We start from the raw sequence: 16,949 nt of genomic DNA on the forward strand, positions 1-16,949 counted from the left end.
GAAATTTTCCTCCTAAAGATCCGGCTATCATATAGTGTAGATATTTCTACTTGGCACGTGGGACAGTATAATTTAGTCTTCTCCATTTGGAAAAAATTAGAGGAGTCCAAGGCAATGAAGGCATCACTAGCCTGTGCATAACAATGTAAATAAATACCTTGGCCAGTTGCCCATGTCCAAGGTTATTGGTTATGTTTAGGGAGCTTTTAAAATTCCAAGAGAGTCCATTTGACGCGTTAAAGGTGGTGACTGGTGAAGCATAAGAAAAAGAACGAGATGATATTTATCATCACGTAAGGTGTGCTCTCCAAAGCTAAGTTCATGACAGGATTGGTAGATATGTGTTGTTCTGTTCCTTATAAGAATTACTAAATGAGCACCCTTACTAAATTACAATACTCAAATATCAGAAAGGTAAATCACATGTAACTTCTAGTTCACTTGAATTGAGACTCTTTCGTGATAATAATATTCATTGTTGATCTTCTCTTCTACTACCATAACGTCTACAATAGAAACGGATAAGCGATTGCCTTTCTCCCTAACTTTTCATCACTTGTACATAATTCCTTACTTTACTAAACCTGACAATTTGCTACAAGCCTCAAAGAAAAATAGTGTCCACGTTATTGGCCCATTCCCATTTAGCTAGAGCCGCCACTCCCAATTAAATCTAGCTAATGATTCCTAGAACTAGCTATATTTAAGTTAATTTTTACAAAGTTAAGATTTTCAATCGATAGCAGGGGCGTTCTTTGGAGTGGAGTAACTTTGGAATCACTAAAATGGGGAGTTCATATAACCATTCTCTTTGAGTTATATTAGCATTATTTATGACAATGCAATTTGGCAGATTGGGTGAAAAATATAATAAATTAATAATGTTCCCTTTTTTTGTGTTGTGTGCACGAGCGAATGTTGCTTCTGATGTTCCTATGTGTAGGTCCCTAATACTACTTGTCTACTTCTGTTTGAGTCCATAACAGTCTAGATGGAACCATACAAGTTATGGAAATCGTACTGTGAAGTGTGAACTGTGAAGTACGTCTATATCATTAATCCTGTTAGTCATTTCTTTCATCAACACAGTGAACACTAGTGTAGGGTTGTAGCAGCTGATCTATCAACTATGGAAATTTGACGTGGAGAATGCAGGGAGCAAGGAGCAGTACAAAACCTACAGCCTAGATATAGACATGGTCGTAGAATACTATAGAGACCAGCTTAAATTCCATAGATTATTCAAACATAAGTTCTATAACACGAACCAAGTGATAGCTCACAATGACACAAAATAATTTCCAGACGGACGAAACACAACTCTAAGATTTGTAACAGACTTCACCATCACAGGTCCATCCTTCGTTAGGGTCTCGTTCAGAGCTATCCTTACTGTTGTCAACTTTTGCCCCTTCATCTCTATCTAGTGAGGCACACTTCAGATGAAGATCGAAGTCGCACTCACCACAATAATATGACCACGCAGTTCCCTCCTCCTCACATTTATCACATATATAAGTCATACGGCGACTTCGCACAAGCTCATGCTTTGTCTCATGCTTTGTGTGAGCAGAATCTTGAATCTTCTCAGGCCACCCCTTAGCCATTTCCTCAACTTCTACCTCCATTTCCTTTAGACGATCAGTGGTGAAAGGATAAGCATTGGCCCCATGAATCATCAGAAGTTCTCGAGCATCCTTTGTGACAGTCTTTCCAGAGGGCCCAAGGGCTATAACAGTGGGGATACCACTGATCTTGAATGTGCGACTCAAGGATATCTTCCTGTCATCACCAAAGGGGAGTGCCACCCATGGCATGCTAGAGAAAAAGTCCTGAAAAGATGACTCATCGCGATTGCTCGAAATGAATATTACTTCAAATCCATCGTCTTTTGCCTTGATATCATGGTATGCCTCGATCAGCTTAGGTAGGAAAGCACGATACGGAGGGCACCAATGTGCTGAAAAATAAAGAAGGATATTCTTGCCAACAAGTTGAGATACTGGAATCTGAGATGAAGAAAATCTGGTTAAATCTCAGAAAAATGCAGAACAACAAGTCAATTAAACACTAACTAATAATTAACACCATCAATCAGAATCTTTGAGTTCAATAATGGTTGGAAAGTCTAACAGTAAAGTATCAATTCCAGTCACACAAGTAGTATATTTAAGGAATAAAGAGTTCTACCTAGAATTATATACTCAAATAATCTAATCAGTTTTACCTTGATACCATCTTTCCCAAGCACAAAATCTCTATCCCCTTCAACCAAAATTGATTCAAGTGTTTGCGCTTCAAGTTTGGCTTTCTTTATCTCTTCTAGCTTTGCCAACTTTTCTGCGGTGAAGGGGTATGTCTGAGTTCCGTACTCTTCTATAAGTTCAGCAGCATTTGGATGTAAAGTCTTTCCATCTAGACCAAGTATGACCAAGGTAGGAAGTGCCGAGAGCTCAAAGTACTTAATCAACTTACGACAGCTTTTATCCTGAAAGGGCAATGAGAGCCATGGCATACTTTCAAAGCTTTTTTTAAAAGCTTCTTCATCTTCATCGAGGCAGATTAACACAACCTTGAAGCTCTCTCCATCGTCATTTAATTTATTATAAACTTCCACAAGTTTCTTAGTAAAATCAATGCAAGGAGTGTAAAAAGCAGCCGAAAAATACAAGCCAACAATCTTTCCTTATAGCTCTGAGACTGGTACCTGATAAATAAAATATGTTACCACTGTTTAATAAATTGTTAACTTATCTTTTCACTATCACTGTATCACGTCATAACTCATAATAATAAGAAGTCATTAAAGTTCATTATTGCAGCCTAGAATTACAGTAAAAGGGTTACCTGAGTTCCATTGTTCGAAATCAAAAAGTTGCGTGATCCAGAAACCAAGACAGTGTTCAATGTTTGTTCTTTCTTAGCTTTCTCTTCTTCTTTGTAGGGGAGTGATATTCTCTATACAGCACGCGCTTAGCATAGTGGAACTAAGGCACCGACCTGTGATATCAGGTCGCATCCACGAGCCAACAACGCGCCACAAGACAGATCGCATCATCACGCGAACTACATCAGGCAGTGACACATACTCCCTATCCATAAGCAATCATGACTGACGGAGTACTTGCACTAATCCTGACTGTCAGTCACTGATCACGGCCGCAAGCTACTTGCTCAGACTGTCACTCCTCATCATCACAGCAGACCTATGTAGATATTTCTCACATGCTCCCATGATCCACACCCCACGTTGGTGATATCCTCTACGTGGAGGGTGAGGATACACTCCGAACTCTATAAATACCACTCCTATGAACTACGCCAGACCTGATTCTACTCTGAGCCCAGCCCCCAGAGCAAGATACGTAGGCAGTTCGCTCCAAAAGCCGAACTCGGTCTCACCTATACATTCATACCAGTCCCCAGAGACTGTTTGTAAGGGAATATCATATCACACCTTTACATTGGCGCCGTCTGTGGTCTCGATTACTTGAGAAACCAAACCACTTTCACACTAATCATTAGCAAAAAACCAAACCAGAAAGATTCTCAAGCCCACGAAGCATGGCAAGCCTCGAAGCTCAATTCAACTCTTTGGCCGGCCAGCTAGGAACCATGAACGAACAAATTGCACAACTCAGGCAAGAAAACGTCACCTTACGTGCACAAGTAGATACACAAAGCCCACTAGCTGGCACCGCCGACGACGACGTTATCAACGTCAGTCAACAAATCACCGAGCTAAATCAAAGGCTCGACAAGAATGCGGTCAAGAAAGATTCCACTCAAATAGTGCAGAAAATGCTGAAAACCTATCGCGCCTCTCCATTCGCTGCCGAAGTCCTTCACAAGGTCTCACCTCCAGACTTTGTCCAACCACGTTTTCCACTGTATGACGGTCGTACATGCCCAGGCCAGCATATAGCACGATATGCTCAAAGCCTTGCGCTATACAGCGCCCCGGAGTTCGACCATCTACGATGCAGGCTCTTTCCAGCAAGCTTGAAGGACGGCCCACTCGATTGGTTTTTCTCCCTCGAACCAGACTCCATAAGAAGCTTCGAACAGCTTACCGACCTGTTCGCAAGCCAGTACGTACACAACAGACGCAAGAGGGGTGACCTCAATTCACTCTTCCAACTCACTCTGGGCAGGGAGGAAACCTACAGCTCCTTCTTAAGCCGGTTCAAAACAGAACTCTTGGACATGGAAAGCGGCCTCAAGGAATCATTCGCCGCCAGGTGGCTTTCCAACCGCCGCCGCAGACACGTAAAACCGACCTAACCCGGTCGCTCTTGAAAGACCAGCCCGAACGCGTTGGCGGTATGCGCTTTCGGCGTGGATAAGTACATCAAGCTGCAAGAGGCTTTGCTAAAAGCGAAAAGAGAAGAAGAAGAAGCCGAAGAAGGGAGAGGTTTACGGCGAGCGGCACCCTCCGTGAAACGACCCGACAACAAAGGGCAACCCTCCGACCCAAACCAAGAAATGATCGGAATTCGCCACGCCACCGGATCTCCCGCCACATACTAGAAAAGATCAAAGCGTCTTTGCATTCTACGCACCGGAGATAAGACAACCGCCAGACGCCCATTTGTGCCTTTGCGCTTTCCACCGCGCCAATTGCCACGAGACCGACGTATGCTGGGGGCTCAAGCATTACTTACAAGATCTGGTCGAAGCCGGCCACATCAAGCGATACTTAGTATACCCGACGGCGACTGCGCCACAAAGCCGATGGCCCGCCCGAACACGGGCGAGTCCCCACCACGAAGGAGCCATCGAGGCCTCAAAGCCGCCCTCACGGTAGAGGGCGTTCCAGAGAACGCGTTTATCAGGATCGCCGCCAACCATCGAGAGGTCGCGACCAAGACAGAACCATCCACACGATCACCATCCAAGATGATTCCGTCTCAAGTTCACGGGAAAAAAGAAGGCGCGTAGGTGCCCTCCATGAAGTATACAATTTCTCCTCACGAAGCCGCCGCGCGTGCAATTCGTATGTAGAACGAGACATCACCTTCTCGAGGCCGACCTCAACAAGGTCTGCCTCCCCACATAACGATGCTCTCGTGGTCCACGCCAAAAATCGATGGCCCGGACCGTCAAGCGAAGTTCCGATCGACTCCAGCGGCTCTTTGCGATATTCTGTTCTACCACACAATCCAAGAGATGAACTTACCAAAGTCGGTCTTCATAGACCCCATTGCACCCCTCTTCGGATTCAACGGCTCCAGAGCCGACCCAATAGGAGATATCATCCTCCCGGTCTCAGTGGGATCCCGGGAAGACAAAGTCAGCTTCAACACGCGCTTTAGCGTCCTGGATACCAAGTCGTCCTACAACGCAATTCTAGGACGACGTTGGATACATCAAATGCAGGCCGTACCTTCCACGCTACATCAGGTCATCCGTTTTCCCGGCCCGAGGGGAATGATGGAACTTCGAAGCAATCAGCTCGAGGCCCATCATTGTAACCAGATCATCGCAGCAAGCAAGGTCGCTGAACCTCCCATCACCATCAGCTACGAACCCACAAGTTATACAATGGCTAAAGATTTAGTGGCTGAGGTGAGAGCGAAGCGCACAAAAACGAACGGCGGGGATCCAACAAAGAGTTTCCACTCCGCAGCCCCCGATCTCGACCACTACCAAAGCAAAGAAGCGCACTAACAAGATTTAATCATGGAGGTCGCCCCATTGGAAAGCATCACGAACAAGCAAAGTCTCGTGACACCACCACCGCCTCCTCTCCAACCAGAAGAAAGGCAGGGAACTGCCCCAGTCCCTGTTGTCACGCCAACAGCAGTCACGTCTGACCCTGTTGTCGTAACCACAGAGGACGCCCCAGTTCCTCTGACGACTACAGCCAACCAGCGCACTAGCACAGACTCTACAAAGAACAATCCTCCAGAGAGCGCGCAGAACGCACAGAGCCAAGCACCGACTCAAGACAAGCAGCAAGTGAACCTGGGAACCGAAGACGACCCTAAACTCGTCTATGTGGGAGCCAACCTCGACCCCACACTTAAGGCTCAACTTGTAAAGTTTCTGTCCATGAATAAAGATGTGTTCGCTTGGTCGTATATTGATGTGCCTGGTATAGACCCTAGTGTCGCATGCCACCGGTTAAACGTCAACCCTGGTGCCAAACCAGTTCGACAACGTCCTAGACGATTGTCACTACGCTTTCAAAAAGCAATCAACGACGAGGTAGATAAGCTCAAACAAGTCGGTTTCATCCGCAAGGTCGACTACCCAGAGTGGATCGCCAACATAGTGGCAGTCCCGAAAAAGAATGGCACAGTCCGTTTGTGCGTCGACTTCACCAACGTCAATCAAGAAACTCCAAAAGACAGCTTCCCCCTACCAAGAATCGACCAGCTAGTCGACCAGACTTGTGGGCACGAGCTGCTATCATTCATGGACGCGTATAGTGGGTACAATCAGATACCACTAGCTGAAGAAGATCAGGAGAAGACATCATTCATCACCGAACAAGGAACTTACTGTTACAACGTTCTCCCATTCGGACTAAAGAACGCGGGAGCGACCTATCAGCGGCTAGTAACTAACATGTTCCAGGACATGTTAGGTGATACCATGGAGGTCTACATTGACGATATGGTTGTCAAAAGCAAAAAAGCAGCCGACCACCTCACCCACCTCGAGCAAGCGTTCTCCAGACTACGACGAACCGGAATGAAACTGAACCCAGAGAAGTGTCTTTTTGGTGCGTCCTCCGGAAAATTTCTCGGATACCAGGTCTCGCAACGAGGTATCGAAGCAAATCCAGACCAAATTCGGGCGTTCATCGACATGCCCGACCCTCAAACAAAGAAACAGATACAAAAGTTGTCAGGTATGGTCGCTGCACTCAACCGATTCATATCCAGAGCATCAGACAAGTGCCGACCATTCTTACAAATACTCAAGAAAGGCGAGCAATTCTCATGGAACGATCAATGCCACCAAGCATTCGCCACCCTCAAAGAGTACCTCACAACACCTCCCGTCCTCGCGAAACCAACCGACGGAGAAACTCTGGGGCTCTATCTGGCGGTATCCGATTTCGCCATCGGTTCCCGTCTGTTCAGGGATCTAACACAATCGAAAGGCCGATCTACTTCACAAGCAAGACACTCTCACTCCAGCCGGTAGAAGAACTACTCTTATATAGAAAGAGCGGTCCTTGCTTTGTTATACTTTTCAGGACCGTATTTCCAGGCTCATGGCTCATCCAATCAAAGTGTTCCGAAGAGTATCTACCGTGGAAGGGACACCGGTTCCGATAACTTCGCGAACGCCAAACAACGGCCAGCTATCAATCGGCACTAATAATGGGAATCTTCCCATCCATTTGGGAGTAAAGGAGATCCAAATCTTTAGTGAGTCTCCCGAAGCTATGGTCGCTTCGCGTCCAACGAAGTTGCAAATAGTACACTACCGGGAGAAAGGTAACCTCTCTAAATACCTTCAAATACCTTCAAAGTTGTTAACAATTTGCTTCCGTCATTTAGCAGAAGCGTCGATACACCATTTTTTTTTGTGGCGAGAACCGTCACGCCAGATAGCTTGGCATATCTAGCTACCCGGACAATCGAACCGTGGTCCCTCGACAACCGATTATCGGCGTAGTCGACCGACTGCTTACCAAAGCGGACCAAGTCTTGACAATTAGCGACTGGTCCCACTCTCTCGAAGATCGACGAGTCACTCATGGATGCGACCTATTATACAAGATATCGGAAGACGCGGCACTCCCCGAGGAGCGCACCAAGGCCAAGAAGGTTCCACACCAAGCACGTAGCTATTGTTTGGTGAACGACAAATTATTCCGCAAAATCCAGCAGCGGACCTCATCCGAGATGTATCGGCCCGAGCAAGGCCGGCTAATTTTTGCTGAAAATTCACGAAGGAGAATCGCGGCAACCATGCCGAGAGTCGGTCACTAGCCCACAAAGCGATCTCCCAAGGGTACTTCGGCCTCAGATGCGGATCGATGCTAAAGCGTATGTCCTCAAATGTATCAAATGCCAAACATTTGGTCACAACATCATGCAACCAAAATGAATCCGATTAACATTGCGAGTCCTTGGCGTTCCACATGTGGGGCATGGACATTATGGGACCATTCATCCCTCGAAGAAAGCACCGGCTTCCGCTTTGTCCTAGCTGCAACAGACTACTTCACTAAGTGGGTTGAAGCAATTCCGTTAGCACACGTCAAAGAATCACATGTCAGAAATTTCATTTGGACTCATCTCATCACCCGGTTTGGCCTACCACATACACTGGTGATGGATAATGGCTCCCAGTTCAAGGGCAAAACAGTCAAAGAGTTTCTGGCCAAATGGAAGATCGTTCATGCATTCTCTACACCACAGTACGCTCAAAGCAATGGACAAGCAGAGGCCAGCAATAAGGCCATTCTGGAGAATTTGAAAAAGAAAATTGAAAAGAACAAAAGCCAGTGGCCCAATCAGCTGAGAACAAAACTCTGTCATCATCGCAACAAAGTCGCTCAAGCACCGGCGAGTCACCATTCTCCCTATGCTATGGCACAGAAGCCGTCATACCCACCGAGCTGACAATCACGACAACCCGATCTGAACTTGTCGAAACAGGCCTTAATGACTCAGTTCTAGCTCGAGAGATCGACCTCCTCGAGGAACGGCGCGACCTAGCAGCCGTCCGAGTAGCAGCCTACCAACAGGTCCTCAAGAGATCTTACAACAAACGAGTACATCCACGATCTTTTCAACCAGGCGATCTCGTGTTGAAGAAAACTCAAGATGATGCTAAGCTAGCACCAACATGGGAAGGCCCTTACATCGTGGAACGTGTCGTTGGCAACGGCGCGTATTGGATTAAAACCCAAGAAGGAAAGATGCTGCCACGACCATGGAACACATACTTGTTAAAGCAATTTTTCCAATAGTTGTATTACGCATTGTAATTCCTGTTCCCAGGCACAACAAAGTTCAAATGAAAGAAAGTCAAGATGGTATCATAAATGGCGGACCTACTCACATCTCCAAACCACGCCTCCCACAGAACGCCCTCAGGGGCTAAACACGCGCTCATACGCGCAGGACGCTCTCAGGAGCTTACAGGCTCAACGCCTCTCCGAGTCTCGCTAAGTTGAGGACCTATACTTCTAGGATCAACTAAGCGAGAACGCTCTCAGGAGCAGAACGCCCTCAGGGGCTAAACACGCGCTCATACGCGCAGGACGCTCTCAGGAGCTTACAGGCTCAACGCCTCTCCGAAGTCTCGCTAAGTTGGGGGCATACACTTTTCGACTCAACTAAGCGAGAACGCTCTCAGGAGCACAACGCCCTCAGGGGCTAAACAACATCGCCATACGCGGGGCGACGCCTCGGAGAGCTTACGGGCTCAACGCCTTCTCCCGAGTCTCGCTAAGTTGAGGACCTATACTTCTAGGATCAACTAAGCGAGAACGCTCTCAGAGCGTAACGCCCTCGAGGGGCTAAACACGCTCATACGCGGGACGCCTCGAGCTTACAGGGCTCAACGCCTCTCGAAGTCTCGCTAAGTTGGGGGGCATACACTTTTCGACTCAACTAAGCGAGAACGCCTCGGAGCGTAACGCCCTCGAGGGGGGCTAAACACGCCATACGCATACGCGGGGCGCCTTCGGGAGCTTACAGGGCTCAACGCCTCTCGAAGTCTCGCTAAGTTGAGGACCTATACTTCTAGGATCAACTAAGCGAGAACGCTCTCAGGAGCAGAACGCCCTCAGGGGCTAAACACGCGCTCATACGCGCAGGACGCTCTCAGGAGCTTACAGGCTCAACGCCTCTCCGAGTCTCGCTAAGTTGGGGGCATACACTTTTCGACTCAACTAAGCGAACGGCTCAGAGCGTAACGCCCTCGGGGGCTAAACACGCTCCATACGCCGCGGGACGCCTCGGTAGCTTACAGGCTCAACCTTTCTCCGAAGTCTCGCTAAGTTGAGGACCTATACTTCTAGGATCAACTAAAACACGCGAGAACGCCTCGGGGCGAACGCCCTCGAGGGGGCTAAACACGCTCATACGCAACAAGCGCTCGAGGAGCTTACGGACTCAACGCCTCTCGAAGTCTCGCTAAGTTGGGGGCATACACTTTTCAATCAACTAAGTGAGAACGCCCCAAGAGCCTCTTTCATCCTCACTAGACAAGGACCGATACTCCTAAGGTTAATCGACAAAAAGAACGCCCCCGGTGAAGCACCGTAGAGTCTACGAACTTGCGGGGCAAAGCCCGTTTTAAAAAGATCAAACGGATCAAACGCTTACATGGCGTGTTCCCATACATTATCATAGCAGCATAACAGGTAGCAAGAATACATTTCAGAAGCAAAAGGCGTACACAGAATCAAAGCCATGAACAAGTCAGACCAAAACATATACAGCATTAGTCAAGTGTTAACCAAAACAAGCACACATATCGGACCTAGTGAAATCATCTCCAGAGCACCGACCTGCTGGGTCTACCCAGAAAATCCAGGTCGGTTACCGAGTTACAAAATACCAAATGGAACGAACTGCCACTTTCGTGGAAACCAGTTCTCCAAGTCAATAGAAGCGAAAGTCGGGTAAACCCAAAACGCAAAATTCTAATGTTTAACCCTCATAGGGGCAAAGAAAACGCGCGGTCAGATCAAACAAAACAAAAAACATATCCTCACCAATAGACAGAATCAGCATCACGGAGCGACCACATGTTTATCCTCAGGAACAGTGCTGGTTGAGGGAACATGTCTGGCAGCTCGCAGAGCAACACGCATACCGACCTCTTGAGCACCACCCGCCTTCTTCAAATTTACAATATTTCGCGTCAAATTTTGGCGTACTCACTCTGGCGGTGGTATACGCGTTCTGAGCCTTACGAGCAACCCTCTGGCATTGCTTCGCGTACTCGGTCACCTCCGTGATCTCCATTTGCAGATCAACAACAGACGCAGCAAGTTTTTCATTTTCATCAGCAACAGCACGACATTTGGCCGACATAGCTTCCAAATTTTTTATTGTCGTACTACCCGAAAGCTCGCAGACATCCCATCCTTTCGACTTCGGACATCAACATCGATCGAGGCGAAAGCGTTACCTGGCGTTCTTCAACTTATCATAACCAGCAAGAAACTGCAAGTACGAAAGAGCAATAAAAATCAATCAGAAAGAACGACTGAGAAACTAGCAAACAGCGTACTCACCAGACAGCTCGCCATGTCCATGGTCCCCAAGAGCGTATCCATGTCGTCGTCCTCGACCTCAGCTTTGTCCCCGTCCAGCACAATACCCCTCAGAAGACTCGTCGCTATAGGCGCAGAGTGGAAGCTGCAGTCAGAACGCTTCACAGCACGCTTCTTCCCCGACCTCCCGACGTAGAAGAACTCGCTCCCCACGTCCCCAACGTGAGGGCGAGAACTCCCACTAGCGACGTGGCCCCCCTGCGCCAGGTCGTCCATCCGTTCGGCGACCCGAGGGAGGCCGTCCTCTCGGTGGGGCGACCTGATCACCACACCTCCAGTGGCTCGCCCCGACCTCCGGGGCCGTTTAGCTTTCTTGGACCCCGTTGCTACTGCCTTCCTCTTGCCACGGTCGTCGTGCACATGTGGATGAAATTCCATCTCCTCCATCGCCAGGAGGAGAGCTCTCGCCCTCACTTGCCTTCTCCCACACCAAAAAGCGTAACAACGAGCCATATGAATGACTAAAGCACAAAGAGCAAAACAGAGGCAATGAGGAAGAGATAACACCTTTACAATGATCAAAAGAGAGACAGAACCACCATACCTGAGAAGATGACCACCAAAAGCAAACACGTTCAGCGGAGGAAGAAGATAAAGAAGAATGGAAGTCCAAATGCCATCGCTCTCCCCGAACAGTTTCTATTTATGCAAAAGAAACGTCTCTTCCCGAGGCAGCTCATTAAGGCATCGAGACGCCAAACGCCAATCCAACTGGCAACCATCATTTCATATTTCGCAAACTGTTCATCTCCGCACACGTGCCAAGCACGCACTGAAATGGAAGTGACCATTGCTCACAGGACGCTCCAGTCGTACCAATACTGAGTAACCAGAGGACGCTAACACCGACCTCACGCAAACACAGTTCAAGATTGATACAAGTCGACCAACCCAAGGGGCATACAAATCAAACAGACATACAGTACGCAAGGAAGAAAAACAACGGATAACAACATGGCATTAATATAAAACAGTTAGCAAACTGAAGACCACCATCCGATCCGTTTCTCAGTCGCCAGATAAGCCGAAATGCTGGTCTACCCGTAAAAATCCAGCCCAAATAAAACATCGATTATAAGCACGACAAAGAAAAGACGAACCGCCTGTAACCCCGGAAAAAAAATTTATTGTTTTAGGCCGAGGCCGCTTTTAAAAACGCAAAACGGACATTCAACTTTCAAACAAAGATCTTCAAAGCCTTCAACCGAGGGGACGTCCCCAAAGACTTTGGGAACAGCTCGGATCACCAGGAGACGCCAATGCTGCTTCAGTTAGCGTCCCACCCAGACCGCCAACGACGGGAGGTTGATCCGCAACCATCTCACCAGCAGGAGCAAGAACGACCGCAGAACCAGCACGACCGACCTCGAGCGAGTCGACCTGTCGATCTATTGCAGGTCCTTGAGCTGGCTCCTCGGGCAGGTCGCCATACCTCGCCTCCAGTTCCTCTATTTCAGCACGGATGGCAAGATAGGCCGCCTTCGCCTCCATTGCGAGGCTTTACAACGTCTGCGAAATGTATTAGCGAAAAGAATGTACTTCTTCTTTAGATCATCGACCTCATGCCTCGGCCCGGCCGCTCGTTCACAGCCGACGCCCTCCTCCAGAGCAAGTAACTAGTTGCGCCTTCAGCGTTTCCAGCTCCACCTTCTCCGATTGAGATATCGCCCGGAGATCGGAGACCTCAAGCCTCAAGGCCTCAACCTCCGACTTCTCCATCTCAGCAAACAAGGCAGTTGTCTTCAGTTTCTGATACCCGGCAACCATCTGCAGCAGCTCGCACATATTACCGCAAACAAACGATAAGCAACAGTGTACAATAAGGGATAACACAATCAGTAATAACACTTCCACTTACCAGGCAAATCGCCTTATCCACCGCTCTCACATTCGACTCTAGTTCCTTGGAGTCAAGGTCTTTCCTGTCACCATCAAGTGTCATCCCTTCTAGCAAGCAAGCGGCTATGGGTGCGGACTTGTAGCTGCAGTCCGACCTCTTCACAGAGCGCTTCTTCCCAGTTACTTCATCAACATACATCAGGTTGCGCTCCAGCTCGTCCTTGCCAGTACCGGACGGCTCCTTACCAGTTCCTCTCGAGCCAACCTTCCCCTTCATCTTGCCTGAGGCATCTCCAACCACCCGGGGTCGAATGACCTCTGGGGCAACCTCCGCGGCATCCTCAGCTAGAACGCTGAAGTCAGGCATCGGCCTCGACCTCGGGTTGCGAGCTGCCCTCCCACCCATTCGCACCTCACCACCCTGTGCGATCTGGGCCACCCTCGCAGTCTTAGCAGGTCGGTACTCCGGAACATCGGAAGGAACGTCCTCAACGTCGAAGGGAGCATCCTCCCGACCCATGCCCGACCCAGACCCGGAGGCCCCAGCACCCCCGAGGGGTCGCTTCACCCCAGTACGGCCCCGGTTTCTATCCTCCCTGGTCACCAAATCACTTCCACGCTTCTCCATAACACGTACTTTGGACGCTCCCTTACCACGAGCCCTACTTTTCTGAGCTTCTCTTCTCTTCCAACAACAGTCCTCCACGCCCTTAAAGAATTCGGCGACCTCACAACTTGGCGATTTTCGTCCCGAAATGTCACCGAAATGAATCTCGATCATCACTGCTTTCGGTTCGGTGCATTGCAATGTGTCGGTCGGTATCTGTACAAAAGACAAAACACCAAATGTTCGATCAGTACAAAATCAATCGATATCAGCGAAAAACCTAAGAAAGCGTCATCGGTACCCACCACCACCGAAATCACACGCTTTCCTCGTCCACAATTTCGAACCCGCCGCGGTGGTTACCGACTAGCAGGAACGGTCTTTTATCCCAAGACTCGTTACTCACTCCATCCAGAACGGGCGACAGAGTAGCTCGGGTTTGCAAGCTAAAATTGTATGCCCTAGATCGCTTCAAAGTGAAGTGCTCAATAATATCAGCGACTTCGATCTGGTATTCACCGCTGGCGTTCAACAGGTCGAACACCTTTAACAACCGCCAGGTGTTACCCACGAACTGCACAGGCGCTTTGCCACAGCGGTTCAAAAATTGACAAACCAACTTCGAAAAGGGTATCGTCATGTGGGCCCTCAGCTGCCCCTCACAGACGATCACCCCGGTGCGCGATGGGGCGACGCCTATCGCTAAAGACCAGACGCCGGTCGCCTTTCGTGGATCTCCGACCTTCTACGGTTATACCATATCTTTTTTCCTCGGATATGGAAACGCCCTCAAAGCGTGTTTATCCACAGCCCCTAGCGGCTACTTCGGCCGACCTCTCACCGCGTCACGGAAGTGCCACGCGTCGGAACCACGTAGCAGATCGAGCATCGCCTTCTTCTTCACTCACCCTCGGCCTCATCCCTATCTTCCTCACCCAGCCTACCAACGATTCATCCGCTCCTCCTCCTCCTTTCCCAACCAAGGGAAACTTCACGCCGCCGACGCGCGAACGAAAGTGTCATCGAATCCGACATTCTTCTAGTCTAAACTTAACAAACCTAGCTACGGGTATCTAACAGAGCACCCTAACTACTCTAGCACGAAGCTTAACACTAAACAAGGGAAACGGGCTCAAAATGGCGTAAAACTAACCCGGGGTTGATGCGCTAATGAAGTTCTCTCTACCAAACGGCAGTAGCCAAATGAAGCCTCGGTCCAAGCAAGTAAGATTTTTGAACAACCGCCCTCAATTTCCAAGGCATTATGATTACACCGTAGAGTCTCTAGCCCCCACGACTTCCAAGTAACCGCCTTTGTCTTTTCACATCCCGAAAAAACGGGGGCTTCACGCCCTTTGTCGCAATCGCCAGATCCTCATCACGCTTTGCGCATAAGCCACACGCATCACACTAACCAACTCACGCGTTAGCACTAGTCGTTTCTATTAATCGATCGTGGCGATCCCCAACTATCACATAGTACGCCCGCGTGCCACCGTTTCTCTCTCGTGTCGCTTTCACAACCTACTAAGAGGGGGCCGTAGGGGAGTGATATTCTCTATACAAAGACGCTTTAGCATAGTGGAACTAAGGCACCGACTGCGATATCGAGTCGCATCCACGAGCCAACAACGCCACAAAGACGATCGCATCATCACGCGAACTACATCGCAAAAGCAAAGGACACATACTCCCTATCCATAAGCAATCATGATACGACGGAGTACTTGCACTAATCCCCGACCGATCACCATCGATCACGACCGCAAGCTACTTGCTCGGTATCACTCCTCATCATCATCACAAGCAGACCTATGTAGATATTTCTCACATGCTCCCATGATCCACACCCCACGTTGGTGATATCCTCTACACGCGGGAGGTGAGGATACACTCGAATCTCTATAAATACCACTCCTATGAACTACGCCAGACCTGATTCTACTCTGAGCCCAGCCCCCGAGCAAGATCGTACGAAGGCGCTTAAAAAAGCCGAACTCGGTCTCACCTATACATTCATACCAGTCCCCAGAGACTGTTTGTAAGGGAATATCATATCACACCTTTACATTCTTCTTTCAACTCTTTAATCCTTTCATGTGTAAAAGGGTATGCACCTGCTCCATGCTCACTTATAATACTCACCCCATCATCACTCAAAACCTTCCCACTCCCATCAATAATTACAAGGCAAGGTATCCCATCGACACCAAACAGCTCGTTCAACTTCTCACCCGTCTCCGAATCAGAATCAGATAACGGGATCGCAAGCCATGGCATTTTAGAAAAGTACCCATTGAACGCTTCATCATCACGATCAGCAGATACAAAAACGATCTCAATATCATTTTTGGATGAGAGCTCGTTATAAACCTCTATTAACTTTGGGGTAAACCGACGGCATGGGCCACACCATGATGCTGAGAAATATAGGCCAATGGTCTTTCCGCTCAAATCATTGATCTTCACCTGCACATTTTGAAATGAACACAGAAAACAATTATCAAGTAGCTTTAGACCTTCCTCAGAAGTGACTTTGTTTCCTTGAAATTGTAAAAGCTGTTCTACTATATAAAACCAAATACTGTATCGGAAAACAGTGCCTTGAAGGAAAAGAAAGAAAGGCAATTTTTTCTTTGTACCAAGCATGGCTTTCAATAACAATCCGGCCAATTTCGAAAAACCGTAACATAACTAATAATCCAACAAAATAGAATTGCCTTGTTAATAATGTTGTTGTTTCTTAAATTCAATGAATTTTTATTGAGCTGAATTGTAATTGACGTGTGATGTGACATGTGTAGTGAGAGAGAGAGAGAGATAATGATTACCTGATCACCGTTGTTGCGGACAAGGAAATCGCGATTTGAGGAAGAGAGTAGGGATTGAATATCGTCAGCCATTTCTTGCTGTGCCTAGGAAATTATTTTTTTGCCTTAGGTATTTATAGGAGGTTTTTTGGTTTTTATCTTATTTTCTTCGCCAATAAGTTTCCTTCGTTGACTTTGAGGTCAATTTTACTGAAAATTACAAAAAAAAAAAAAAAACAAATGAAAAAAATGTTTTATTTTGCAAACACGATTAAAGAATGGTTCCCTTGCGTTCATGGACCCAACCGCGCATCAAGTCTATGTTAAATTGTTAATACAGTGAGAATGGAAGCACCCATGGGACTTATTCCAAATGGTGTGACTACACCGGTAAGTTTTTTTTTTTTTTTTTTTTTTTCTAAGTCCAAATCCCAAA

The 16,949-nt window shown here is 47.9% G+C and overlaps 2 protein-coding genes across 2 annotated transcripts; both read right to left on the reverse strand.

The window, feature by feature from the left end:
- Window positions 1-1,218: 1,218 nt before the first annotated feature.
- LOC147523378 (putative nucleoredoxin 1) lies at window positions 1,219-16,663 on the reverse strand. The gene is made up of 5 exons (XM_086598369.1): window positions 16,535-16,663; window positions 15,773-16,172; window positions 2,848-2,933; window positions 2,228-2,707; window positions 1,219-2,009 (listed from the first exon to the last, which is right to left on the reverse strand). The coding sequence occupies exons 4-5, from the start codon at window positions 2,513-2,515 to the stop codon at window positions 1,323-1,325; spliced, it is 975 nt and encodes a 324-aa protein (XP_086454495.1). The 5' UTR covers window positions 2,516-2,707; window positions 2,848-2,933; window positions 15,773-16,172; window positions 16,535-16,663; the 3' UTR covers window positions 1,219-1,322.
- LOC147523379 (uncharacterized) lies at window positions 12,842-16,606 on the reverse strand. The gene is made up of 4 exons (XM_086570828.1): window positions 16,535-16,606; window positions 15,849-16,172; window positions 13,116-13,919; window positions 12,842-13,024 (listed from the first exon to the last, which is right to left on the reverse strand). Exons 1-4 carry the CDS (start codon window positions 16,604-16,606, stop codon window positions 12,842-12,844), a joined length of 1,383 nt encoding a protein of 460 aa, XP_086426954.1.
- Window positions 16,664-16,949: the final 286 nt, after the last annotated feature.

This window comes from Coptis chinensis, chromosome 1 (assembly GCF_015680905.1).
Source record: "Coptis chinensis isolate HL-2020 chromosome 1, ASM1568090v1, whole genome shotgun sequence".
NCBI lineage: Eukaryota > Viridiplantae > Streptophyta > Magnoliopsida > Ranunculales > Ranunculaceae > Coptis > Coptis chinensis.

Coding starts and splice junctions, on each gene's coding strand:
- LOC147523378 (XM_086598369.1), bottom strand. CDS start 2,515: ATGCCATGGCTCTCATTGCCCTTTCAGGATAAAAGCTGTCGTAAGTTG. Junction 2,010..2,227: donor TTGGGAAAGATGGTATCAAG/GTAAAACTGATT, acceptor TCTTCATCTCAG/ATTCCAGTATCTCAACTTGT.
- LOC147523379 (XM_086570828.1), bottom strand. CDS start 16,606: ATGGCTGACGATATTCAATCCCTACTCTCTTCCTCAAATCGCGATTTC. Junction 16,173..16,534: donor TCCGCAACAACGGTGATCAG/GTAATCATTATC, acceptor CAAAATGTGCAG/GTGAAGATCAATGATTTGAG. Junction 13,920..15,848: donor AGGTTTTGAGTGATGATGGG/GTGAGTATTATA, acceptor TCTTTTGTACAG/ATACCGACCGACACATTGCA.